This window comes from Anser anser (assembly GCF_964211835.1).
Source record: "Anser anser genome assembly, chromosome: 18".
NCBI lineage: Eukaryota > Metazoa > Chordata > Aves > Anseriformes > Anatidae > Anser > Anser anser.
In genome coordinates, this window is record NC_139739.1 from 3,748,318 (window position 1) to 3,773,830 (window position 25,513).

Here is a 25,513-nt window from a genome sequence, read left to right on the forward strand (position 1 = left end):
GCTAGAGCATTTGGAGCAGCAAGAGCACAGAGCTGGCTTCAGCAGCGTGAGGTCAGCTGGAGCGGGGCTGGGGGTGTGTCAGTCCGGGTGAGCGTGTGGTGGGCCCCTGGGGCAGCAGGCCCAAGTAAACCTGGCGTATCCACCTCTTTTTGGAACAAGGGAACCGAGTACTGCTGCCTTTGGACAATAACAAGGCAGTTTTTTGAGGGGCTGTAATTTGATTTGGTAACTACCTGCTTGGAGCTGCCTATACCCCACAACACACTTCCTACCGCTTTTCTTGCGGCTATTAACCACTGTACCGCCGCAGGCACGTTCCCCTGACTCAGAGGGGCCCCTTACCACCCTCAGCCTTTTATTTTCTTCTTTCCACTCCTTCCACGTGGACCCCCTTGGCCCCGCCCCCCCCAGGCCCCGCCTTTCCTCGCTCGGCCCCCGCGGGGCCCTGCCCCCGGAAACGGCCGGGCCGGGCCGGGCCGGGCCGCGATGGCCGCCGCAGCGCCGGGCAGAGCCGGGGCCCGCTGAGCTCCCGCCGGGTTCCCCCCCCCCCGGAGCCCGTTCCCGGGCCGGGCCCCGCCATGGGCTCGCTGTTCCGCGGCGAGCCGCTGTGCCTGGCGCAGCTCTTCCTGCAGAGCGGCTCGGCCTACGAGTGCCTCAGCGAGGTGGGCGAGCGCGGCCTGGCCGAGTTCCGAGACGTGAGTAGCGGTTGTGGAAACAACCCCCGGGGCCCCCGGCTGGGCGCCGGGTGCGGGCCTGGCTCCGCGGGGCGGGGAGGGAGGGCCGTGGAAAAGGTAGCGCGGGGCCGCGGCCTTCCTGAGGCTCAGGGGAGGGCCCGATCCCACCCCTCACACGGGCGGTGTAACCTCTGGCTTTTGTGGAGCATCCTGTGGAGAGCCCGTTACGCGCCTGAAGCCACCCTGACTTCGGTCTGTAGGTGCACAGCCAGATGTGCCCACCCCGCTGACGAACTGATGGGAACGTCTCAGTTCTACAAGCTTATTCCTTCACCATCACACGCTGCCGGTTTGTAAAAATGCGTCTGCTCCCAGAGCAGCAGTTCACCTTGAAGGAAGCCAAGTGCCTCGCTAATAGAAGATGGGTTGGGCAATAATTAACTTTGTTTCTGCGTTGTCTCATCGTAATTATATGATCTTTGCTTGCTGACTAAGACTTTGGAATTTCTCTCAGGTATTCTTCATAAATGTAGGTTATAAAACGGTAGCAAGGAAAACTGGGAAAACTTAAATAAAAATAACAGCTGGTTAGCAAATACCGCAGGTAGGAGGATCCTGTAAGAATCATTACACGGGTATTGTGTTTAAAGGCCACAGATGCCATTTCAAGTAGTCCTGATTTTAAAGTTGAACATGTAGCCAGAGACAATGCACGCTCATGGAGAAGCGTGGAAAAAGATCTGGTCAAAGCTTAACATTTCGAATAGAATTTATGGAAAAGTATAGCAAAAAAATGTTTATAGATAGGTTCACGTTTATTAATTGAAGTCTTTAAGCAGTACTTTAAAACTGTAGGAATAATATGGGGGTGGTTTCTCCAGTAGACTTGAGTTAGTTTGTTATCAGTGTCTTTCATTCTTTTCACTCAAATAATTCTGTTTTAGTAAAACCTTGCTATTTGAAGACTTCTGTCTTTTTTTTAAATAGCTTCCTAGCTGAAAAGCAGTTTGTAGAAAGAGTGCGCGTACGGTACATGCAAAACTGGCTCCATGAAGTCAGAGAAACAATTGTGTTTTTTAGGGGTGTTTTTTATTTCTTTACCTAATAAGTGTTTTATCCTCCTTCAGCTCAGCCCAAACGTAAGTGTATTTCAGAGGAAATTTGTGAATGAAGTAAAGAAATGTGAAGAAATGGAAAGAATACTTGGTGAGCTTTATTTTCATACCTATTTTCATCTCATCTGTGGCTTTATTAAAATTCACTTTGCAAGAGGAACTACAGTGGAGGTTTCAGCTAGAGCTTTTCTTGTTTTTTTCCCAGTGTTGCACCATTTTAATGTTTTGGAATCTTATAAATTTTTCCTGTCTGTGAAAAAATAAAATACACGTACTCAAGTACGTAGTCTGCAGCTCTTTGGAGCTGGAGATGGCTTATATGACTGCAGTACTGAATTGGGTCAGAACATACAAGTATGTTCCTTAATCTGCATTCATACGCTGTGTCAGCTTTGAGCGTATCACATGATTGTTTAGGTTGGAAGGGACCTCTTGAGATAACTTAGTCCTGTCTCCTGCTCTAGCAGAGTGAGCTAGAGCACTTTGTCCAGGGCTCTGTTCAGTGAGGTTTCGAATACATCTAAAGGTAGAGACTCTAGGGCCTCTGGGCAGCCTGTTCCAATATTTTACCACTACCCGTTTCTTAGTTTTGTATATGTAAAATTTACATATGGTCCAACGCGTGTTAAATATATCCGTGTTTATTTTTTTTTAAGCGTAGAAGTGAAGAAGAGTTGTTAATGCGTTGCTGATAAACAGTTGAGACCATTTCTGTATTGACTGCTTAAAATACTGCTTGGACCATGGAAACGTTACTCTAGATATTCCCTTGACTTATAAAATAAACCCAATTTCTCATGTAATGCAACTCAGTGCTGTTGAACTTCCAAGTAGTCTCCAAAACATTTTAAGTTACTAATAATTGTTTTCACATGATAGTCAAGGAATAGAGAAAGGACATGAAGAGCGTTACAGCCAAGATGCAGATTACTTCAGTATACCCAGAGGAAAAGCCGCTGTTGAAGGATTCTTTTATTGGAATCTCTTATCAGAGCCACGTGCTGGTCATGCCAAACATCCCAGTAGCTATCGTGGCAATCTCACCACCCAGCATGAGTTGCATGCGTTGTCAGGGTTTCTTAAGCCTCCTTGTTTGAACACCTTTTATTCCAAACATGGATTGTTGAGCAGCACATCAGTTTTTGGCGGATGGCATTAGGAGCAGAAAGTAGCAACAAAAACATATTATGAAAAGTCAAAAGCTTCTTAAAAAGTGCTTGTGGTTGGAAAGTTTCAGTCTGTGGTCTCTGAAGATAGTTTACTTCTGCAAGCGTCCATGGGAGCAATGCTCACTCTCTGTCTTGTATTGCGAGCACTTCATAAGCCGCTCTTTTTCTCCATGGAGCACTGATCTTTACCCTTTCTCTGTGCTCATTTTGAAGACTCTTTGTGTATTGTTGCCAAGATAAATTAATAAAATAATTAGGGCTTGATGCTGCAGTGTGATCAGTGCTCTCAATAAGAGCTGAAGATCAACTGTGCAATTTTCAGTTTCATTTCCGATTGTTTTTTTTTCTCCAGGGTATTTAGTACAAGAAATTAAAAAGGCGGATATTCCTCTTCCTGAAGGAGATGTTGCTCCTCCTGCGCCCTTGCTGAAACACATTTTAGAAATCCAGGTAATTTTTTCACACTCCAGATGCCCAAACTGTTTTCAGTTTAAAATATAAATAAAAAAAATAAAAATAAACATTTCAAAAACAAATAAACAAACATAGTAAAAAAAATAAAATAAATAAACATCCATGTTTTCCAGGGTGTGTGAGAATTTTATATGCCCAAGGCTCTGTTTGCCCGTGTTGGTTGTGTAATGAAACACGGTGCTCTTTTCTGTGAGTGCTTATAATTTTGAATGGCATTCTGTTCTGCTCTAATTCTATCGATAGAATAGGTAGCTGTCTCACCCTCACGTTCCAAGTTCTAATTCCAAGTCTGCCTTACTTAGCTCAGACACAAATTAGGGTTGTAACAACAGACTTAATGGATGCTAGTGGAGGATCAAGCATACTCAATACAAAGAGATCTTTGGCAGGCTGAGGAAGAAAATCTATGGAGCTTAAGTTAATTAAGAAATTGAAAAGTTCCTGTTGTTAAGCCAAATTAACTTGCTTAAAATTCATCCTCCCCCAGTTTCCAAAATGGTGTAACTGATTCTGTATTGTTTTTATTTCATGTAACAGGAACAGCTGCAGAAGCTGGAAACAGAATTGAGAGAAGTAAATAAAAACAAAGAAAAGCTGAGGAAAAATCTGCTTGAACTGACAGAATACACATGCATGTTGGATGTCACACAAACGTTTGTCAGGAGAACAGCAGAGGTACTACTTGTGGTGTTTGACTAGAATTGTGTGTCATGTGATGGTTCTGTTGCGTGCTGTTAGTGCTTCTAGTTAAGTGCACGACTTCCTGTTGGGCTTTACAGCACCATACATTGTTTGTTTGTGCTCAGTACCTAGCGAACCTGGCTCACAACTGCTTGTGCTGTATGTACAGGCATTAGGCATATGCACAGCAAAACGCAGCCCTGAAACTTAGGAGCTTTGTGATTTCTCTGTTGATTCATCTGAATGTTACTGCTGATGCCAGCAGAAGATGAAGTCATATTCGTGTTATTTTGATGTGTAAATTGTGCTGAGAAATTTATCACGTAACCTTTGCAACAGTGACTATAATTGCTGAGTGACTCACTTGAGATCCCAAGATATCTCTGTTGTCTGAATTGAGTGCAGGAAATGCTTTTGTATTTTCACTGAAAGAATTTACTTAATTAGCTTTTCCTCTATAGAATCATAAATGAACCAAAATATTTTTTCTGAATGCTGTGAATGATATTTCTTTTATTTCATAGTATGAATCCCATTTACACATGAATTATGAAGAATTTCCATCTGTGGAAAACGAGCCATTTGTGGATTACAACTGTATGCATAGACTGGGTGCCAAGCTTGGGTAGGTATGGTTCAGCCGAGGTATGCCAGGTTGTTGTGGTGTGCTGTTTCAAAACTGCTGGATGAGCTGCTCTAAATAACAGGCTAGTTTCTCAAGATGGGATGTTGTGTGACTGCAGTGATTTAAGAAGAGCCAAACCATTTTAGACCGGGTGTCCCAAATGCATCTCTGAAACAAAACTGGATTCTTTAAAGGGATAAGGTCTGCACCAAGAATACTGTCATAAAGCTTTCGTCAGACCAAGTATGTGTGTTTAGAGCATTTAAGATTTTCCGTAATTTTGGTACTTTCTTCTACTGTTCAAACTGTTTGTCTAGGATAAACACACAGTTTTTCAATGAGCTGTCTGAGTCAATTGTAAATGTAACATTATTAACGGTATTGCCTACTTGCCTTTAAAATGATATATGGAAACAGCTCCCTGCAATGTCATTTTTAGAGTACCTTACTGAATAAAAAATTAAGAACCTTACTACTGCAGAAAGAAATTACATTAAATATTCTAGTTGTTTGTTCAGGCCTATAATCCATCTGTTTTCCAAATAGAAATTGTGTCTCTATTTTATATACCAGTTAGTTCCTATATAGGGTGTGGTGTTTCCTTCTCTGGAGTTGCTGGATGTGAAATTCTTGTGACTGTGATCTGGAGAGATGATGTGTTCTGAGATTTTACTTCATGGATTGTGACTTACTTTTCAAATGTGTTTTTTTCTTTTTTTCATAGATTTATATCTGGGTTAGTTCATCGAGCAAAAGTTGAAGCGTTTGAAAAAATGCTGTGGAGAGCCTGTAAAGGATACACTATTCTTACGTATGCAGAGTTGGATGAATGTCTGGAAGATCCAGATACAGTGAGTAAACATCGTAACTATCGGTTTATTTTGTTTGTACTCTTCATGTGACCTGAAAGAATTGCTGCTCAGGTCTGCAGTGAATGTAAATAATTTCCTAGAGCCTTTGGAGAGAAAATCACTTTCGAATATTATAACTGGCAACTTCAAAATTAGAGGTCTCAATTCCATCATAACACTAGGAATGGTTCAGCTTGATGCGTGCAGAATCACAGAATATCCCAAGTTGGAACGGACCCACAAGGATGATCGAGTCCAACTCTGGGCTCCACACAACGCTACCTAAAAATTAAACTACGTGTCCGAAAGTGTTGTCCAAACACTTCTCGAACTCCAGCAGGCTTGATGCTGTGACTGCATCAGACTGTGACTGGGAGCCTGTCCCAGTGCCCGACCGCCCTCTGGGTGCAGAACCTTTCCCTAACACCCAGCCTGACCCACCCCTGTCCCAGCTCCATGCCGTTCCCTCGGGTCCTGTCGCTGTCCCCAGAGAGCAGAGCTCAGCGCCTGCCCCGCTCCCTTTGTGAGGAAGCTGCAGGCCGCCATGAGGCCTCCCTCAGCCTTCTGTCCTTCCAGCTGAACAAACCAAGCGACCTCGGCTGCTCCTCATATGTCTTGTCCTTTATTGCAGAACTTTATTGTGGAATAGTTGTGTCTTTGTTTGGCTACCTTGATCAAAATGCGTGGCATAGATGACTGCTTGGATATTTATTAACCAGGTCTATACAGGCCATTACCTTTTAATAATCCTTTTATTTGTTCATTCAGTAGTTAAAGAAAAATGTCTGGAATATAGTCAGTCTTCTATGAAGATTTTTCTCTAAGCTTACAAATTTACTTTGTAAATTAGCAGCTGTGGCTGTCCAATATTAATTTAAACTTTACTTTGATTTTTTTGATTTTTTTTTTTTGTTACTAAAAAAAACCTTTGAAATATTGGTACACTTGAATTTTATTTTTTGTTCTTAACTAAAATGGTGGAATGTTAATGCTACTAACACTTCTCTAACTACACAGTAAAATAACAAATTTGAATAAGTACAGCATAGGAGAGTTGTCGGTTAAAAATAAACTGTATCAACTTACCCTTTTTTTTTTTCCAGGGTGAAACCACAAAATGGTTTGTGTTTTTAGTGTCCTATTGGGGTGAACAAATTGGCCAGAAAGTTAAGAAGATTTGTGACTGGTAAGAAGCAAATTTTATATAATTTCTTTATGTCTGGATTATTTTTTTCTTCGTTTTCCCCTTCCTCCCCTTCCTTGGAAATGTTGATTTCGTGCAAGGTTTTGAAGTTAAATTTGTTTTTTTCCTAGCCCCTCAGTTGCATCTAGCTTTATAATTATCTCACGTACAAATAAATGTATGAGTCATTTTATCTGCAGTCTTTATTAAGTATTGGCAAAACAGTGACTGCCAGTTGAATCTGGTCCGTGGTTATTAGACGGCATGTTGCAGATTTGACGAGGGCCTGGGGCTGGCTGTGTTATTTTTCTTTAGGTTGGTTATTTAGTACAGACTTCTGTGTTTCTGTAGTTATCACTGTCATGTGTATCCCTATCCAAATACCATGGATGAGCGTACGGCAGTTGTTGAAGGACTAAACGTTCGTATTCAGGATCTTTGTACTGTGAGTAAATTGCAATGTATTCCCTTTGCTGTAGCTACTGCACTATAGGAAATCACTTAACGTGTCACAGTATTAAATACATTAATATATTTCTAAAATTCTTGTGGCTTTGCATCTGAACTTGACCCTATGTAGTGTCCATGGTCTGGAGTTGCATGTATTTATTACACTTTAGGGTAATTCCACTGCCTAAAACAATGCAGTGCTTATTGCAGCCTCCCACAAATGTAGTTCATCGTTGAAGAAATACTTGGTGCTTTACTGTTGTTAACATAATTGTTCCTACGTTTTCAATGAAAGCTTTTTGTTTTTCTTCTTGGACGAAGGTGCTGCATAAAACCGAGGATTACTTACGTCAAGTTTTGTGTAAAGCATCTGAATCCATCTATACGTGGGTTATCCAAGTAAAGAAGATGAAAGCCATTTATCATGTACTCAACTTGTGCAGTTTTGATGTCACAAATAAATGTTTGATTGCTGAGGTTTGGTGTCCAGTGGCTGATCTGCAAAACTTGCGCCATGCGTTGGAGGAAGGTTCGGTAAGTCAGCTGAATGCTCACGGATGTTAGAACTTCTGTCTTCAACTAAGTATACACATAAGGAAAGAAAAGAATTTAAAATAGGATGAAAGTCAGTCACAGGCAGGTCTCGGTCTCTGTGTACTCATATTAAACAATTTCTTTATGGACAGAGTCTTTTTTAAAACAAATTTTATAAGGAAATTATTAAAATTTGTTATTTCCTATAAAGTAAGGATTAGAACACTGTATGTTAGTGCTTTTAGAGGAACAGGTTAATATAATTTTTATTTTTTAAAGGCACAAAGGGATAAAGGTTAGATTTGAGGGTTACTTCAGGCATGTTTCAAGATCAGTGAAACTGTTGATAGAGAAAATATTTTCACTTTGATTAAATTGTCAACTGAGTTTTCATATAAATGTATCTTCTCTTTCTGTCTGGAATTAGAGGAAGAGTGGAGCCACAATTTCTTCATTCATGAATACCATCCCAACAACACAACCCCCTCCAACTCTGATACGTACCAATAAATTCACTTCAGGGTTCCAAAATATCGTTGATGCTTATGGAGTTGGAAACTATGGGGAAGTTAATCCAGGTTGGTCCTCCAAAATCTGAACTGTGAGCTGTGCTGCCATTATTCCTTGCCTTGTAAGGCTCTGTGTTTAAATACTTTGCTAAACTAGCCACCAGTGATGGCAAAACAGTGACAACCGTACTGATTATTAGTAGCTGTTTTAAAACTTCAGCAGCTCATCAAAAGTACAAATGGTGTTCCAAGCAGTAAGATGGGATTTAATTTTAGTGCGTTATTTCAGCGTAAAAACAGCAGTAGCAATTGCATATTGTTTCTTTATATGCTTTACCTTGGATAAGAAAAATATTTAGGGAAAAGAAGAAGACTTGGTAATGGCTACTGTTCTTGCTCAAGTGTGAAGCTCATCACTTGAAAAAATCCTGCTTGTTGTATAGCCCAGTTAGTTTAATATCTTCATGTATTTTTATAGCTATCTTGACTATGAGAGTATCATGTCACGCTGTACAGGGGAATGTAAGGTATACTACAGAGTCAAAGTAACTGGAAAATAACTTTTATTTCCTGGATTCATATTATTATCCTTAGAATTGTCATGTCAGCTGATGCTCAGCTGTGGAGTTGTCACTGCTCAAGGGTGTCATATATATAGATAAGTAAGCTTTAAACTGAATTACATTTATAGCGTGGGTGAGATGTCTGTTAGCATGGGGTGAAATGTCTTTCAAACTTAAAGCTGAACAAATCGAGAGGTTAAAAATACTTTAATTGCTCACACATAATTCAGATACCACCATCATCTATTGTGCTATGTGCCTGAAATCTGTTACGTTGCCATTTCAGCTCTCTATACCATCATCACTTTTCCCTTCTTGTTTGCTGTTATGTTTGGAGACTTTGGGCATGGTCTGCTGATGTTCATCTTTGCACTCCTGACAATACTGTATGAAAACCATCCTAGGTTACAAAGATCGCAGGATGAGGTAAAGAAAATTATAAATAACTTAACTTCCACGAGCAAGATAGTTTCAATTGGATAGTTACTGCATTTCTGGAAAGTAATATTTTTTGTGCATGTATTAGATGGTTTTTTCTTTGTTTTAGGATTTTCCATGTTTAAAATTACCATATTTTTCAAGATTAATGCTTGTTAAGATTAACAATGCTTGTTAAGATTAATCTTAACAAACTATATTTTTATTTGAGAGAGGGGGCTTGTCTTTCCTTCTGCTAAGGCTTCTTAGCGATGCGTGAATTTTACAGAATGTGGTTACAGTGACTAACCTGAGGAGAAAATGGCTTTTCAAATTCTACCTTCTTTTATTGTTTCTGAAAATGAGTTGTAGTTTGAAATTCATAAAACCTAATTTTATCTAATCTTTTAATGACATAGGCTTGGAAAGCAGGAACACTTGCATGTCTTATTAAAAGTATATTTAATTAAAATTAACTTCACTTCTTGAAAAACAGTTCAGGGGAAGAAATGTGTCTTACAAAGACTATTCATTAGTGTAAGGATATCAGTGGGAAAAGTCTCAGTTTGTGTCATGGGAGCTTGCATGGGGAGTTCAAATCTCTGCATTCACCTTAAACCAAAGTTGTCTTTCTGAATATACTTGCTGCTAGCTCTATGTCCTAATTTTGCCTTTGCATATAAATCGCTTGGCATGAAGTTGCAAATGTGGAGAGATGAATCTCAGGCATTTAGTGACTGATATTTTCAAATTGCATATTTGCATGCTTAAGGAAAAGGTTTTTGTTCCATTTTGATTGATCTTGGGTTTCCTCGTACTATTTATAGGCTATTTGTAAGGATTTTTAGTTTTTAGAAGTTTTGTGAGGCGAAAAATGTTTCTTTTAGAAAAGTGTAGATAGCAATTATTCATATAGCAGATGATGAATGATGTTTTCTTTTTTTCTTTCTTTTTTTTTAAATACTTACAGATAATGAAAATGTTATATGAAGGCCGATACGTTATTTTATTGATGGGTTTGTTTTCTGTATACACTGGACTGATTTATAATGATTGTTTTTCAAAGTCATTAAATATATTTGGTTCCGGATGGAATGTTTCAGCAATGTTTGAGCAGGAGGTTTGGCGGTGAGTAGCATGCCTTCATTTGCTGTATCATTAAAGCAAATCTACTTCCTGCAACAGTTTAACCCTTTGGCTTTTTAGTTGTCCTTTTATTGAGAGTAGTAATGAAATCTGGCAAAATCTAGTTAAACTATCAAATGCTAGTGGGCTAAGCACTAAGTTTCTTCTAAAGTTTCATCTACTCTTAAAATAAAAAAAAGCAGTAATAGTTATTTAGAAACAAAATGAAATTGCTTACTTAAATTGGAAAATCCACAGAGAACACAATTTCTTCCAAAACTGCTGTTGGAATTGGAATATGTATAATTCAGTCAGTCTGTCAGGTTAATCTCTTATTTACCAATGCTGCTTTACTGGGTTATCTTGCTGTCATGTTCTCAGTCACCGAGAACATTTTCTAGACTTTTATAATTAGATGTAGATGAAAATCAGACTCCTTCTGGACCAAATTTTGTTGCAGTACCCTCATGCTATCTATGCTAACTAGGAACTTCTATTAAAAACTGCAGCTAGCGTAATTATCTTATTGGTGGTAAGAGCTCACATGCATTAATTTTAGAGGCAATATTTCTTGGATTTATTCAGTCTCTAAAGCTCCTTAGAGGTGTTTGGCATCTCTTCTTGTGGTCTTCTTGAGATTAGTTCAGGATGTTTATTTACTGGTAGACAGCAGTTTTCATTTAAATTGTTAAAAGTGTACGACTGTTCTGCTGTAACTAATTAAAACAGATAGAGCAAAGTTTTTGAGAGAAATAGAAAACACAGGGCAAGTTTTGGAGAAACTCGTCCCAAAATACAGTTCTGGAATTAGGCAAGAAGCATTGGTATCTACTGTAAAGGTACTAACAATGACATAAATTAATTACCTAGCAAATATTAGTCTATGCACAGCCTTTCTTGATAGCGCAAAAAAAAAAAAAGGCTGTGAAAAAGTAGGTCTGATAAATCACATAAAGGGGGATAACCTCATTATTTTAGGGTGTTAAGGCCTTTTGGTATTTAAATGTTCACAGCTTGCATTTCCAAAACAGGAAGTGGCTTAAAGTAGAGTCAAAACTACTGACTTTGGTTCAAATGTAAAAGGTTGTGAGTAATTTGTTAATTAAAAACTGTTTGAAGTTATAGTGGAAACTATACCTTATTTTTCCCTTTTACATTTGAATATTTAGTCCTTTGAGTGGTTGTTAGTGAATTTTATGTAAAAGCAAATTGGGAGCTTTTACAATGAGGCTTTATTCTAGGAGAATGCGGAGTTAAAAAATCTAGAAACTTTCCTTTCAAAGACAGTGAACTAAGCACAGATTCAGAGCCTAGATTTTTGTTGTTATTTTTACTGACCGGATCCTTTGTACTTAGAAGTTGCTTTATCCATTTATAGGCTGAATCTGGGTGAATGTTTTTGTGATGGAAAACAGGGGTAGTGTCCTGCAGAATGCAAACTACATATTGCCACAATGTTTAAACCATGTTAGATCTGATTGTGATTTTCTTTCTCTGCAGTCTTGAGGATCTGAAGTCTAATCAATTTTTGACGCTGGATCCAAATGTTACTGGTGTATACAATGGAGCTTATCCCTTTGGAATCGATCCGGTTAGTTTTATTCTTTTAAATTCTCCTTTGTGATGATCACTCATCTTTAAATTAGACTTTGGTATGTGTATTAGGAAGATAAACAGATTTTTTTTTTCCCATGGTATGTTTTTTCTCTCAATTCAAAAAGTTTGTTCATTTATGAATCAAAGAAAGATTTAACTATTTTCACAAAACTCAGACTTCAGTTGTGATTTCATTTTGAGGTAGAATTCCGATGTCCTAATAGAAAAAGAATACAGTTTTATTCCTTCTATTACCTTGTTCTGAAATGTGTGTTTTGTCTCATTTCTTCCTCAGATCTGGAATTTGGCAAGCAACCGTCTCAGTTTTTTAAATTCTTTCAAAATGAAAATGTCTGTGATTTTTGGAGTAGCTCACATGACGTTTGGAGTTGTATTGGGAGCATTTAACCACTTGTAAGTACAAGAAGTTAAGATAATATTATCATTACATACTTTTTGTCAAGTCTTAAATTATAATAGTTAACGTGGTAAGAGAAGTGATGATTTATTATTATTATTATCTTTTTAAAAACCAGGATAATAGTAATTGTATTAAGACAGTAACAGGGAGATTTCCTTTCACACAAATTAGGTAATGGGTCAGTATTATGCCAAAAATCTGAAGCGACCGATAAATAGGCTATTTTATATTATTTTTTGTTAAATACAAATACATGCTTCATATGGTCTTGATTTCCACTGAAATACCTGGTTAAAACTTTACTGAATACGAAGAAATCATTTTTTTAATTCTAATTTTAGTCCTACTCTATGAAAGTGCAACCACTGTTCTGTTTCATTGAAATCATGTTTGGGCCCCATACTTATTTTGATCTTTCTTGGTAAAACTTTTTTTTCCCATTTTTATCTTTCAGACATTTCAAGAAGAAGTACAATATTTATTTGGTTTTTATTCCTGAACTTTTATTCATGATGTGCATCTTTGGCTACCTTGTGTTTATGATCTTCTTTAAGTGGTTAGCATACTCTGCAGAGGACTCTACATCTGCTCCTAGCATTCTGATTGAGTTTATTAACATGTTCCTGTTTCCTGGTGGTGAAACAGATGTCTTTTATACTGGGCAGGTTAGTAATGTTCTTGCAAGCTTCTGATGATCCTGTGTTCCCTGTTCAGTTAACTGCTTTACAAGTCATGTTCCCCTACGAAGGGGAATGTATCAGACTAAGGGGAAAATGAATAAACAGTACCATTAAATAATATTTTCATTCTTTAATTTTAAGATTTTATGTAGTGCTTGTAAAAATATGTTTCTAGAACAAAATCACCCAGTTTAGAGTTGAGGTTAGAGAACAGGGCCATATTCTTGTGATTTTGATTCTTTCCTGTGTACTGTAAATAATCTTAGTACACTGTGCATCAGTCATGTATTAACTTAGAACCAAGTCCTGAAGATGCTGCATGCCTATAACCCCATTTAAGGGCCTGATTAAGTAAATACTTGCATGGATTTTCAATTTGGAGCACATGCCCACTGAAATCAGTAGTATTTTTCTTGTATTTTGCTCAAAGAGGTTTTTAAAGGAAAATGGGAAGGCTTTTACTAACTTTGATTTTGGAACCTGATCTCATTTTCTTTCTTTCCTACTTATGAACAGGTTGGTCTACAGAGGTTTTTACTGAGTCTTGCTTTTCTTTCTGTTCCCGTAATGCTTTTTGGAAAACCACTTTATTTATACTGGTTGCACAGTGGAAGACGAGGCATTAGAACGTACAGGGTGAGTATTGAGATACTTTTAGATATTTCTTCAGTATAGAAAAACTCAGCTAGTATTATTGCATACAGAATAATGTCCATAACTAGATGCTTCTATACAACGTGGAACATTTTCATCTGTAATGTATGATAATGTTTTGTTCCTCTACACTCTGGTCATTTTTGCCTTTGGGAATGTTACTTCTTGCAACTTCTTTAAACAAATTTTAACTTTGAGAGCCCACTCTCAAAATCCATTTTAAAACTGGGAGTCCACTTAGCAAACAGACACGATGCATTTCAATTTTGCAGAGTGGCTACAAGCTAATTCGAAAAGAGAGTGAAGAAGAACTCTCTCTGCTGCGATCTCATGATGTGGAAGAAGGAAGCAGTCATTCAGACAGTGGGCACAGAGAAGGGGATGAAGAGGAGGTAACTATCTTATTTAATTTCTAATTAGTATGTCCTTGAAAGCAAATTAGAAGTTGAAAATCAAGAAGATGGTTTGTGTACTGAGTCCATGGAAGTTTGTAAGAATATCAGCCGAGCCTTTACAAAGACCTTGATGCATGAATGCAATTCATGTATTTTTATTTGTTGCTATTTTATCATTATTTATTAGTATGTTCAGATTGTGGTACAGCAAACCACATCTATCTGTAGCGGAGAACATGAGGAGGGCTTTATTTGAATCAGACTACAGCGCTGTTTTTTTTGAATTGAAGAAGTGGTATAAATTTTCTTTTTTTCCTGCGTGCTTTTATGGATCCTTAACATTAAGGAAAGAAGATGACTGTGCAATTTCCTGTTAATTAACCTTGACTTTTCACCTAGAGAAAACTTTTTATAGTTGAATATTAGATGTGACAAAGCCTATTTCTAATGGGGGTTTGAAGATGTTAAATTGAATTCCTAGTCCTAGCTATTATTGCTATCTACTGTGGTCAAATCTGTAAAAGTATTTACTGTTTCCACGGATTTCATGTACATTTAAAGCCAGGAAACTGCTTCAGTTTCCCAGTGTGTGGTCTACATGTAGTGGTTACTTCACTGGGAGCAGTAGAATTTTGCTAGCTACGTGTAGAAAATAGAAGAATTGTTTGCTTAAATAAAATGTCATAGTTTCTTGCAAAGTAGTTGAAACTTGCAGTGGTGTTAGGCTTGGTGCTCTATTAGCAACAAGCACATGCATTTAGATTTTAGTTATTAATGTAATTGTTTCTCTGTCACTCCTATTACTAATAATTAACCCTGGTTTTAACGATTCAAAAAATGACATTATAAACTTGCAATATCAATAGAACGGGAATTGGAGATGTGGTTGGTTTTACTACCTTTATTGTTCAAGTGTTAGATCATATTCCTTGCAGAAAAAATAAATTTGCATACATCTTTATCTGTCCACAAAGTAATTGGGGAAACTAACGAGAAAACAATAGCATCTGATTTTTTGTGGTGGTTGTTGTCCTGTAATAAGGATTTTAAATGTGCCAGTGGCTTTTTTTTTTTAATTTGATATGAAGTCAGTGTATTACCCCTTAATGGCTTTTCTGTATAATAAGATTTACAGATGAATGTTTTTTTTTCATGCCGTGCTATGTTGTTCAAATGAATACAAATATATTTTCATATTTTAGTTTAATTTTGCAGATGTTTTTATGAATCAAGCAATTCATACCATTGAATACTGTCTCGGATGCATTTCTAATACAGCCTCATATCTGAGACTCTGGGCATTAAGTCTTGCTCATGCACGTAAGTGTTTTTGTCGTTTTTTGGTTGATTTTAAATCTGTTTTGATTTTTAATGCCAGGTAGAGGGGGGCTGGCCTGTTGAAGTAATACTACTATGAAATTATCTTTTACTTAATTAAAAAAAAACAAAACTATTTAATAACCATCTATGGAAAGCCCCAAAACTAGAATTGTAACTTACTGTTTGAAACCTAGTAACATTTTTCATTGATTGTTCTTGGCTGTGTGAAGGTTGATTTATCTGGGTACAATGTTACATAATACTGTATCAGCATCCACAGTACCATTTTTTACCTTCCATTAATTGACCAGTTTGAAAGGTATTTACGACTTGCTGAAGTCATACTATCATAGTGGAAAATGTTGCCAACAGTAGACCTTATTTTGAAACTCAGATGTACCTTTAAGCATTTCTTGAAGGAAAAGGAAAAAAAAAAAAAAAAAGGGGGGTAGTGTAGGGAATTGCTTGTAGTTCCCATATTCAGCAAATCCTGTAATCCTGGTTAAGCTACAGTACAGGTCAGGTACAGTAGCTCACTTGGTGGATGTGTGCAGTATCAACATGAATTATGAAAGTTTTATTTTTTTATTTTTTTATTTTTTTCAGAATTATCAGAAGTTCTTTGGCAAATGGTGATGAGAGTGGGTCTTCGTGTGGATACAACATACGGTGTCTTACTGCTAGTCCCCGTTCTAACCTTTTTTGCTGTGCTAACAGTTTGTATTCTTTTGGTAATGGAGGGGCTTTCTGCTTTTCTCCATGCTATACGACTTCACTGGTAAGTTTTAACTCACCATTTTATAATTACTTCACTACACTGTATACTGGCTTCTTTAGCAGAATTTTTATTTCAAAATATTAGGTGACTTTTTAATAAGTGTAAAGTTTAATAGTCTAATGTTATTTTAATAGATTTTATCTAATTGCATCAAATAAATGGCTTGTTAGTTGAATGTGAATATTCCTCTGGAATACTTCCAGTGCATTCAAATACTATATCCGCTTATGGTGTATATTGACCTCTACCACATTGAGTTGATTATTATGCGAACTATGAACGAGGACATTTGATTTATAGTATTTTAGCTTTTCATACTGTAGAATATTAGTCACTTTGATAAACGTTTTTAATTTCCATCTGGCTATATCACTGAATGGCTCCAGTCTGTTTTATTTATTTGGCGCAACAGAACGTTATAGTAGTGAGCAAAACTTGATAAAGTGGGACTGCCCACCCTTAAATATTTTAATTCTTTTTAGTCTTAACATCAGGAGCTCCGCATGTTAGAGTGGATTCAGGTACTTAAGTTGGAACTTGATAAAATTTACAATGTAAGAAAAGACAGACACTTAGTATCTAAACACATGATACAGAGCTATTTGCATTGCTAAGTATTGTCATCATGATACTGTAGATTTGCAAAACAATTAACTGCAGTTAACTCAAAAACAAATTAATAAGACGGAAGTGAGATATGAGCCATAACAGTAGAATGTCTGGATCTTTGAGTCTCCTGAGAAACATCAAATTTGCCTGTGATTGTGATAGGAAGGTTAAGCAGCTGCACAGAAAGTGTAAGTGATGGGATTAGGATTGGTTTTGTTTGGTTTCTTGTGTTGTACAGTTCCGTCATTTGACAATCAGTCATTTTGGATTAATATCCAGATTCTGTTTTTTATCTTGTTTCAGGGTGGAATTTCAGAACAAATTCTACACTGGTGGAGGATACAAGTTTACACCCTTCTCTTTTAAGCACATTTCTTTACATTTTAATAAAGACGATATGGCATAGTTTGGTTGCTGTCAGCAGAAGTGTTTGGGATTGTCTGTTCTAGTAGGACAGTGTTTTTCACTGATTGCCTTATAATGCAGCCAAATAATTTTGTAATATATACCTCCCATAGAACTACATAACAAATTTGGAGCATCTTGGAAAGTATAGGTATAAGCTGTACATTTTTCTTGATAAACTAATGTTGTAAATTAATTTTATTCTTAAAAATAAAGTGTTACTGCTTGTCCTAAAACCAATGTTGGCATTTTTTTGTTAAAGCTGTTTATTTTCTTGACCAATTATTTCTTAAGTTATCTGAAAGACTTTCATCATATTCGACATTCATTACTACTCATATAATCATATACTTAAGCAAGCTACCATCTCATGTACTTTGGGAACAATTTAGCAATGCAACAGAAGCAACGTCTGTTTTCAGTATTTCTTCCAGAAGGATAACAAAACATAATATAAACTTGTACATAGCAACACGACGTGCTCTTCTTTGGCCGTATTTAAAATTGCACTAAAAATGTTAACTTCATGTTCAGAGTTCTGCCCTGAATTACTACTTTATTTCAGAAACCACAGTCATATTTAATGTTACAGAAGGAGGCAGGGTTAGGTGTGGGGATTTGAAGTATCAGCCCTCTTATTTCTCTTTTGTGAAGAATTTTATGATACCTGCTGGTCTGTAAAGCACCTGCAGTGATCTTGATGGGTAAAAGCCTCAGAAAAAATTTGCACTGTCTAGAAGATTTTTGTGCAATGGGGTGTCATCATGTAGAAAGTTTCTACTACGAGTAAGTTTCTCACCAAGAATAAAAAATGGGTCTTAAAACAGGTGTGCTTATGCTTGGCTACCCCCTGACAGGAATGCCTGGTTTGTCTCATGCTGAACCAAAGCTGTTTTTACCCAGCAGGATGGGGGAGGGCTGCAAAGGGGTCCTTTTTTTTCCATGTGTAACAATGGGGATATTGCCATAATGCTTAACAGCTGTGAAAGGGAGATATTGCCATACTGTTTAAAAACTGTGCCAGTTAAAATTTGTACTTATTTCATACTAATTCCGAATAAAAACACTGTTTACGCTGTTCAGAGCCGGCCCTTACATCCCTGTGTAGCCATTTAGGGCCCTGGCCGTGCCTCACACAGAGCCCGCCGGGCGGCAGGGGCTGAGGTAAACGCGATCGGGCGGGAGCCGCGCGCGAGGCGGCCGTTGGGCGGGAAGGGGGCCGGGCGCGAGGCGGCCGTTGGGCGGGAACGGGGCTGCGCGTGAGGCGGCCGTTGGGCGTGGGGCGGCCGCTGGGCGGGCCGCGGCCGTCGCTCCTCCCCGAGCCGTTACCGCGGCCACCGCTCAGCGTCGGGCGGCCGCCCGGGGCCTCGCCGCCATGAGCCTGAACGACGTGCGGGTGCGGTGGCTGCGGGACCAAGCGCTCGCGTCGCTGGGGCTGAGCGATCCGGCGCCTTTCGAGGAGCTGCTGAACCGCCACGGCGGTGAGGGGGCGCGGACCGTGCTGCGCTTCTTCAGCCGCGGTGCTGAGGATGATGAAGAGAAGAAAGCCGCGGGGGTGTTGCTGCTGCGGGTCGAGCGGCGCCCCCAGGAGACCAAGGAAGCAGCGGGTGAGGCTGTCCTGCTTGCCCGGCCTGCGGGACCCACCCCTGGGTACTGCCTAGTCCTGAAACCCTTCCCGCTGCCCTCTGTCTAGCTGTTTCTCCCTCTTTCAGGCCCCTACTTGTCCCATCTGGAGTCCCAGTCCCTCTCCTTACCCCATTCCCTGACCCTCCATCCCTTGAGCTGTGCCCAGTTGATAACTCAAAAGCTTCTGAAACAGTTACTTGCAGAGGCAAAGAGTCCTGCTCTGGTATTTTATATCCATAAAAGAATTTTGTTCTTACTGTGTAAAAAAGGACCATCAAAGTTAAGCATGAAGTCTGACGTGTGTATAAGTAGATTAAAGGAATGATGTGACCGAACTTTCCACTCTGCACCTCTCAGTGGTTGCAGCTACAACACTGCAAGTTGGTGCTTAAAGGCAGCAAGATGGGGAGAATTAATATTGCTTCATAATAATTATAGCACACAAAGAAGTGTGATCTTTACAGTTGGGGATGCAACTATGTTTCTTCCACCTTTTAAGTGTCTAGAAGCCTGTGTTGAAAGGGGAAGGAGACAAGGTGCAACATCTGAAAGACAGGAAAAATTACATTTCAAGTTCTTGAATGGCCCTGGAATTCACGTAGTTGTTTCTTGTGTTACAATGTCTTCACCTTTGCTTCTTGGGCGTGGCATTGCTACAGCTGTTTTCACATCATAGATCAGTCACAAAAAAAAAACTTAATTGTTTGAAGGTTCCTTTTGCAAAGTGCCTTCATCTTGCAATTTGTTAACCTACTTATTTTATACTAAAAAGTCAACAGTGCTGGAAAATGCTGATAAGGATGTTCTAGATAAAGCCCAATTACCTGTAGAATTTAGCATGGTCTCTTCCATGTTTGGATTCAGTCCTTCAGCAATAGTGCTGTCCTGTGGGAAAATGTATGGATGTCTGATTGTTGAAAGGTGGTGCTGTAGGGAGAAGAAAAAGCTCAGTTACTTAATTTTAGAAGAAAATTGGAAGGATCCATCTTACGTGCATGGAATACCTGTTCTTTAAGTGAGTTCTCTTGTGTTATTCTTAGACACGACTCAGAAAAGTAAGACATCTGATCCGGAACCCTCAGACAATAAAAGTGTGTCAGGTCATGTATCAACTCTCTCTAGTGTGTCTGAATTGAGTGAAGTAGAGCAAAGACTTGCAGCTGACAGTGTGGAACACACACCCCATGTAAGTCTGTTGTATTCACTCTGTTCTTTTGGGGTATGAAGATGCTGGCTTTCTGATGCAAATATTTCAGTAAAACTGGTGGGCTAATTAAGGAGGTACAATGCAGACCAAGGATTCAGAGCAGAACAGAACATTTTACAAGAGCAGCAATTTTCATTGAAACAGCTGGCCTGTGGTGCCTGCTACAGCCTCTGAAATTGACTGACATTACAAAGGTAATTTACTTGGCAAAACTCTATGTTTTTAGAGAGGAAATGCGGTAGTGAGTTACTCAGCTACCACATTAGCTATTCCCAGGTTTGCTTGTAACAGAAAGGTTGTAGTTAGAATGATTGCTAGATAAAGACACCATGGGAGGATCATGTAAGGGACAGTGAACAAAGGCTTTTGTACCTCAAGGCTTTTGCCTAATTAGACACTTGGGATGGAGTCTGGTGTTTATAATTAAACTTAGTTTATGACTGAGATGCAGTGGGAGGGGGGTAGGTGCTTGCACATTCTCAGAAAGGCTCTATGGGGGGCATTGAACTGTGGTCCATTTTTTTATGTTTCAAACACTGATGCTCTTGGTCCTGTTGGTCTGGAAATTATCATTGTTTACAAAGCTGATGCTTTTTACTGTTAACTGAGTGATTTTTTTAAACTTTTTTTATGACACCTGTTTACTTGGACAGCAATGTGAAGATAACGTAGTTAAAATAATGCTTCTGTTCCATTGCTCATAGAAGGCAAACATTGTCTTGCTGTTAGGAAACTTGGCAGCAAATAGTAACAGCCATTTTTCCTTTTTATTTCGTGTTTCAGTTAACAGAACAGAAAGCTGACAAAGTGTATTTGCATGTGGCTCTTGATGAAATTCCTGAAGAATTTGTCTCAGATGTTAGTGTCTATTTCTTGAGAGACACCAAAGGTATTTGTCCTGAATAACTGCTGGCTCTGTGTTTCCAGACTTTTTATCAATTATAGAATCATTTAGGTTGGAAAAGACCTTCGAGATCGTCAAATCCCATTGTTAACCTGACCTGCTGAGTCCCATCACTGTCCCTTAGCAACACATACATACATTTCTTAAATATTTCCAGGGATGGGGACTCCACCACTTCCCTGGCCAGCCTATTCCAATCCTTGACCACTCCCTCTGTGAAGAAATTCTTCCTAATATTCAGTCTAACCTTCCCCTGGAGCAATTTGAGATCATTTCCTCATATTCTATAACTTGTGATCTGAGAAAAAGGGACTGACAACCTCCTCACTGCAACTTCCTTTCAAGGAATTGTAGAGAGCAGTGAGGTCTCCCCTCAGCCTCCTTTTCTTCAGACTAAAGAACCCCTCTTCCCTCAACTCCTCCTCATAAACCTTGTTCTCCAGTCCCTTAAGAAGTAGTTCATACTGAGGAAAAGTGATAATGGCTGGGATTTAGGATAGTGCCTATCCATTCCTAACTGGGTAGGAATGCTCTCAGAGTAGAGCCAGGAATCAAGAACACTTTTCATGTTAAATTTTTGGAAAATTACATATCGTCCACATTTCGCCAGCAGGGATGAAGCTTTCTAGCTGGTCTCGGAGGAACTAATGAGATTTAGTTACTATAACCACTAGAACTGTGTGAAGTGCGTTGAGAATGAGGAGCTGTATGTGAAAGGTGGACCATAAGGTGGTGATAAGTGCAACTGGGGTATCAAACCTCCTGGCCTGACTCAAATTTTGTTATACAGTATCAGCATGTGAAATAGAGGTTCTATTCTGATAGTTCATACTTTTATCATAAAGCCAATGACAATAGCTACTGTTTCTGGTTACAGTCAGACTTCAGTATCTAGTTCCACTCCCACAGTAAACAACTTCTAAACTGAAACAAACAAGTATTTCCGTGCCTATTTCCAGGAACAATCAGCCGTCTGTTAACTCTTAGTGCCAGCCACTGATTCCAGCATACATTTATGTGGATTCACTGAGCAGCAGCATGTGTGGTTTAAAGCTACAAAGTATTTTGTATGTGCCTATTACTTTCAGTTTTTCTAAAAACATGAAATATGAGAAAAAAAACTTCATCAAAAAATCTGCAACATTAAAACCAGCAGCAGTTTTGAAAGTGGCTTGCATCAAGCCTAGTTTATTTATTACAATGGCAGTTTGCTTTATTGGAGTTTTAACTTGTTATGGAAAAGAATTTATACAATTGTTTTCATAATTGTGTTCTGTACAATTATTAATTATTTAATTATTGTATTCTGTATGCTAATTGTTTGTATACTGTTTAGAAACAGTTACTGAACCTAATGACCTGACTGAAGCTAATGAGGTTCTTCCTAAAATGATAGAATTTGGTTTACTGACTGATGGTACTCTTTTGGTGCTAAAGAATGTAATCTCACAGGTAAATGTTTTACAGCTTTTATATGCGAAGTTTTCAGTTTTCCGTGAGTGATTTGCCTATTTAGTATTCTGCTGACCATGTAGACTACATATATGAAATCCTTTCATGAATGACCTTCTTATGCCAAAATGAAGTTTGGGGTAATGCTTTTTATTTTGTTTCCCAAAATTTTATAAGGATGTGGAGACAGTCATTATTTCATTGAATTGCCTGACCCTATATAAGAAACATTTAAGAATGTGACACCACGTACCTTTATTTTGTGCTGATAGACTTGTGTGAAAGTATGCTGGAGCTATTCTCCTGCAGAACTTGCAGAGAGAATAGTCCTAAAGAGGTGAAATGGAAAGAGATGTATTTAAGTTAAATTTTAGAACAACCTATCCAAATGCTTAAGTGAATTACTAGTAAGGTTTTTGTTTGTTTGTTTGTTTGTTTGTTTATAAATACAAACCATCTAATCTATGGTACCTGTTTGAATTATACTTACTTTTGCCTTCTCTCTCCTATAATTGACAGCGGGCTGAGGAAGCTTCCTTATATCCAGATAGCAAAAACACAGACTCTGAAAAAATAAATTTATCTGAGACTGAGCTTGCAGGAAAGATAGAACAGCCTGTGGAGTACTGTAATATTCAGATGAGGAATGAGCTCCTAACCGACATGCAAGAATTTTCAAGTGTTATTCAGCAGACGGTACAGCAAATTGAAGGTGAGTATTCTGCCTATGCCAGCACTGTGTTGATTAGAGTACAGAACAATAGAAGGAGGTTCACCTAGAAATGGCTTTGTTTAGAATAGCAAATGCACACAATTTCTGGGGAAGCTCCAGATCTGATTAAAGTTTCTCTTGCTGATCACAGTAGTATTTTTACTGCTCTGAAGCATAGCAGACAGTATGGTGAAATGGACTAAATCAGTTTCAAACAGCCTGGAGTAAGAATAGCAGAGAGGGTAATCATGCCTCGTTTCTTCCCAATGTTCAGGGGACTCAGGCCATAGCAGGATATAGAAGGCAGAAGGCCAAAGCAGACTTTCACACGTAGTTTAGCATCGTGTCTCTGACAGGGATTAGTGTCACACCATTGAGGAGAATGTAATGGTCTTCAGTAAACAGACCGATAATCTTCAGCAAAGCCCTAATCCTAATTTTTAACAGTTAGAGGCTGTGTTGAAGCTTGAAAGCTGAGAGCTTTTCAGTTATTTCTAGGAATATATCTTCGTTTGCACTGTATTAACTGTGAAGCAACTGGATGCTTTTTGTCATATTCTCAAATAGGCAGAGCAGATGGTATGTTACGTATACTCAAGTAGCTAGCAAAATGGAAGGTTTAAGCCATTTCAGTGATGTTACCTTAACAGTGCTGGTGGAACAAGACGGTTAATTTCAAATTCCTTTTCTCCCAACAGGAGAGATTAAACTGGACATGCCAACTATAAATCTGAACAGCGATGCGAGTGTTCTTGCCGCAGTTCCAGAAGTGGTTGAAGCTCTTGAAAGTTGTGCAATGACCTGGCAAAAATTAATATCCACAGCTCTAGAGGAACAACTGAAAAGGGTTCCACAGGTGATGTTGCCCATAGCACCAAGCTTGTTTTGCTCCCAGAGATATTTCTTCATTTCCCGCAAGAATCTCTCTGAATGGTTTGTGCTCTGTTTTAATCAAACTTAGTGTTTGATTGCTGGAAAGCCCATTTACTAATTGAAGTAAAGTAGAACAAAGGTAGTGAGTACCTGTGTGACTGCAGGAAATAGAACATAAAGCAATTCTCTGCAGATCCTATCCACCTGGGAGACTGTGGAAAACCAAGGCACTTTAGCTAGTTGCATTCTTACTTCTAAAACCAGTGAGATAGACATGAAATATTAAAAATGCAATGCTTTAAAAAAATATAGCACTATATTTTCCCTTGAAAAATCATCTCTCTCAAACAAAATACAATCTAATTGTAAGGTTCTGATTCTGCAAACAGTTACACATATGAGTAATACCATTAAACATAATAAGACGTTTCATGTCTACGAAATCAAGTGGGCATGTATTTTTGTAAGCATGGAATCTCCAGATCCAACTCAAGGATGTAATCCCCATGAGCAGTTCCCCTCAGTGTGTGTAAAAATTTTGATTTCAAAGAGTTTCTTCTTTTTCTGTTTTTGTTTTTATTTTTTTTTTCATAGTTGAATCACATCTGGGTTTTCTCAGTATACAGTGTATTGAAAAAAAAGAACAAATATAAACCTCATCATAGGTATTCATCCTCGAGTAATTGTAATTTAGAAATTTTATTTTTCTCCACGTATCTTGTAGGGCAATGGTCCACTTGCAGAAATTGACTTCTGGCGTGAAAGACATGCTGCTTTATCTGGTCTTACTGAACAGACAAAGCTTCCAGGAGTTGAAAAAGTCTTGGCAATACTACAGGAAGCTGAATCTGAGCAGAGCAAAGATTTACAGGCAGTCTTAAGTGACCTCAGAAAACATCATGTGGAAGCTCTAGATAACGCTAGGTTCCTTTCAACTCTTGAACGCTATTTGAAGGTATGCATCCTTAAGAAAACTGGAGTTGTAGCTGTATTTACCTGAGTTTGGTTTCTTTGTTGGTCAACTATTATTATTATTTTTTACTTTTTATCATTAATAAAGATATACTCTAGATTTTTTATATTTAATAATAAAAAAGCTTGCTTATTTTGTCTGAATTGCTGCTGTTCTAATATCTGAAAGCAGAAGCACAGAGCTGTGAACAGCTTGGTTTGTAAATCACAGCTTTGGAAGAACGAGATAGCACAGCTGAATTAAGGAAAACAAAGATTTCTCTACTCCACTTTTTGAGGTAACTTCTATCACTGGTTAGAGCTGATATGTCAAGTTTAAGTTCTATTGAAGATTATCCAAATAAACAGTTGGGCCAAAACCAGTTTTAGGACATCTTTTTCAGAAAGTAGAATACTAATGAGACAGTACCTGACAAGCATTTGGAGCAATAGATGCAAATCTGCCCATCCTTAACCATCTGTGTAATTTGGTCACCAGGGTGTTTCCTTGACTGGGTTCTTTATTTACTAATGTCTAATGTCACAGATTTTCTTAACTT

The 25,513-nt window shown here is 38.4% G+C and overlaps 2 protein-coding genes across 10 annotated transcripts in view; both read left to right on the forward strand.

The window, feature by feature from the left end:
* The first annotated feature begins 443 nt into the window (after positions 1-443).
* On the forward strand, positions 444-18,312 carry ATP6V0A2 (ATPase H+ transporting V0 subunit a2). Its single transcript, XM_083804436.1, has 20 exons — positions 444-695; positions 1,802-1,880; positions 3,311-3,408; positions 3,970-4,107; positions 4,638-4,738; positions 5,463-5,589; positions 6,693-6,775; positions 7,124-7,217; positions 7,544-7,756; positions 8,184-8,334; positions 9,115-9,254; positions 10,216-10,373; positions 11,871-11,961; positions 12,262-12,380; positions 12,842-13,052; positions 13,584-13,703; positions 13,994-14,113; positions 15,319-15,436; positions 16,043-16,214; positions 17,127-18,312. Exons 1-20 carry the CDS (start codon positions 579-581, stop codon positions 17,227-17,229), a joined length of 2,553 nt encoding a protein of 850 aa, XP_083660562.1. The 5' UTR covers positions 444-578; the 3' UTR covers positions 17,230-18,312.
* Positions 18,313-18,529: 217 nt separating this feature from the next.
* DNAH10 (dynein axonemal heavy chain 10) overlaps positions 18,530-25,513 on the forward strand; it is a 68,561-nt gene continuing 61,577 nt past the window's right edge. For 6 of the 9 annotated variants that reach the window (XM_083804406.1, XM_083804404.1, XM_083804405.1 and 3 more), the window contains exons 1-7: positions 18,530-18,835; positions 19,895-20,040; positions 20,845-20,950; positions 22,302-22,417; positions 22,937-23,129; positions 23,828-23,985; positions 24,727-24,957. In XM_083804406.1, the coding sequence (XP_083660532.1) occupies positions 18,604-18,835; positions 19,895-20,040; positions 20,845-20,950; positions 22,302-22,417; positions 22,937-23,129; positions 23,828-23,985; positions 24,727-24,957 (1,182 nt within the window). In that variant the 5' untranslated portion in view covers positions 18,530-18,603. Of the gene's footprint in view, positions 18,836-19,894; positions 20,041-20,844; positions 20,951-22,301; positions 22,418-22,936; positions 23,130-23,827; positions 23,986-24,726; positions 24,958-25,144; positions 25,253-25,513 lie in introns of those variants that run through there. The other 3 variants (XM_083804410.1, XM_083804409.1, XM_083804411.1) reach the window with 3 other exon arrangements.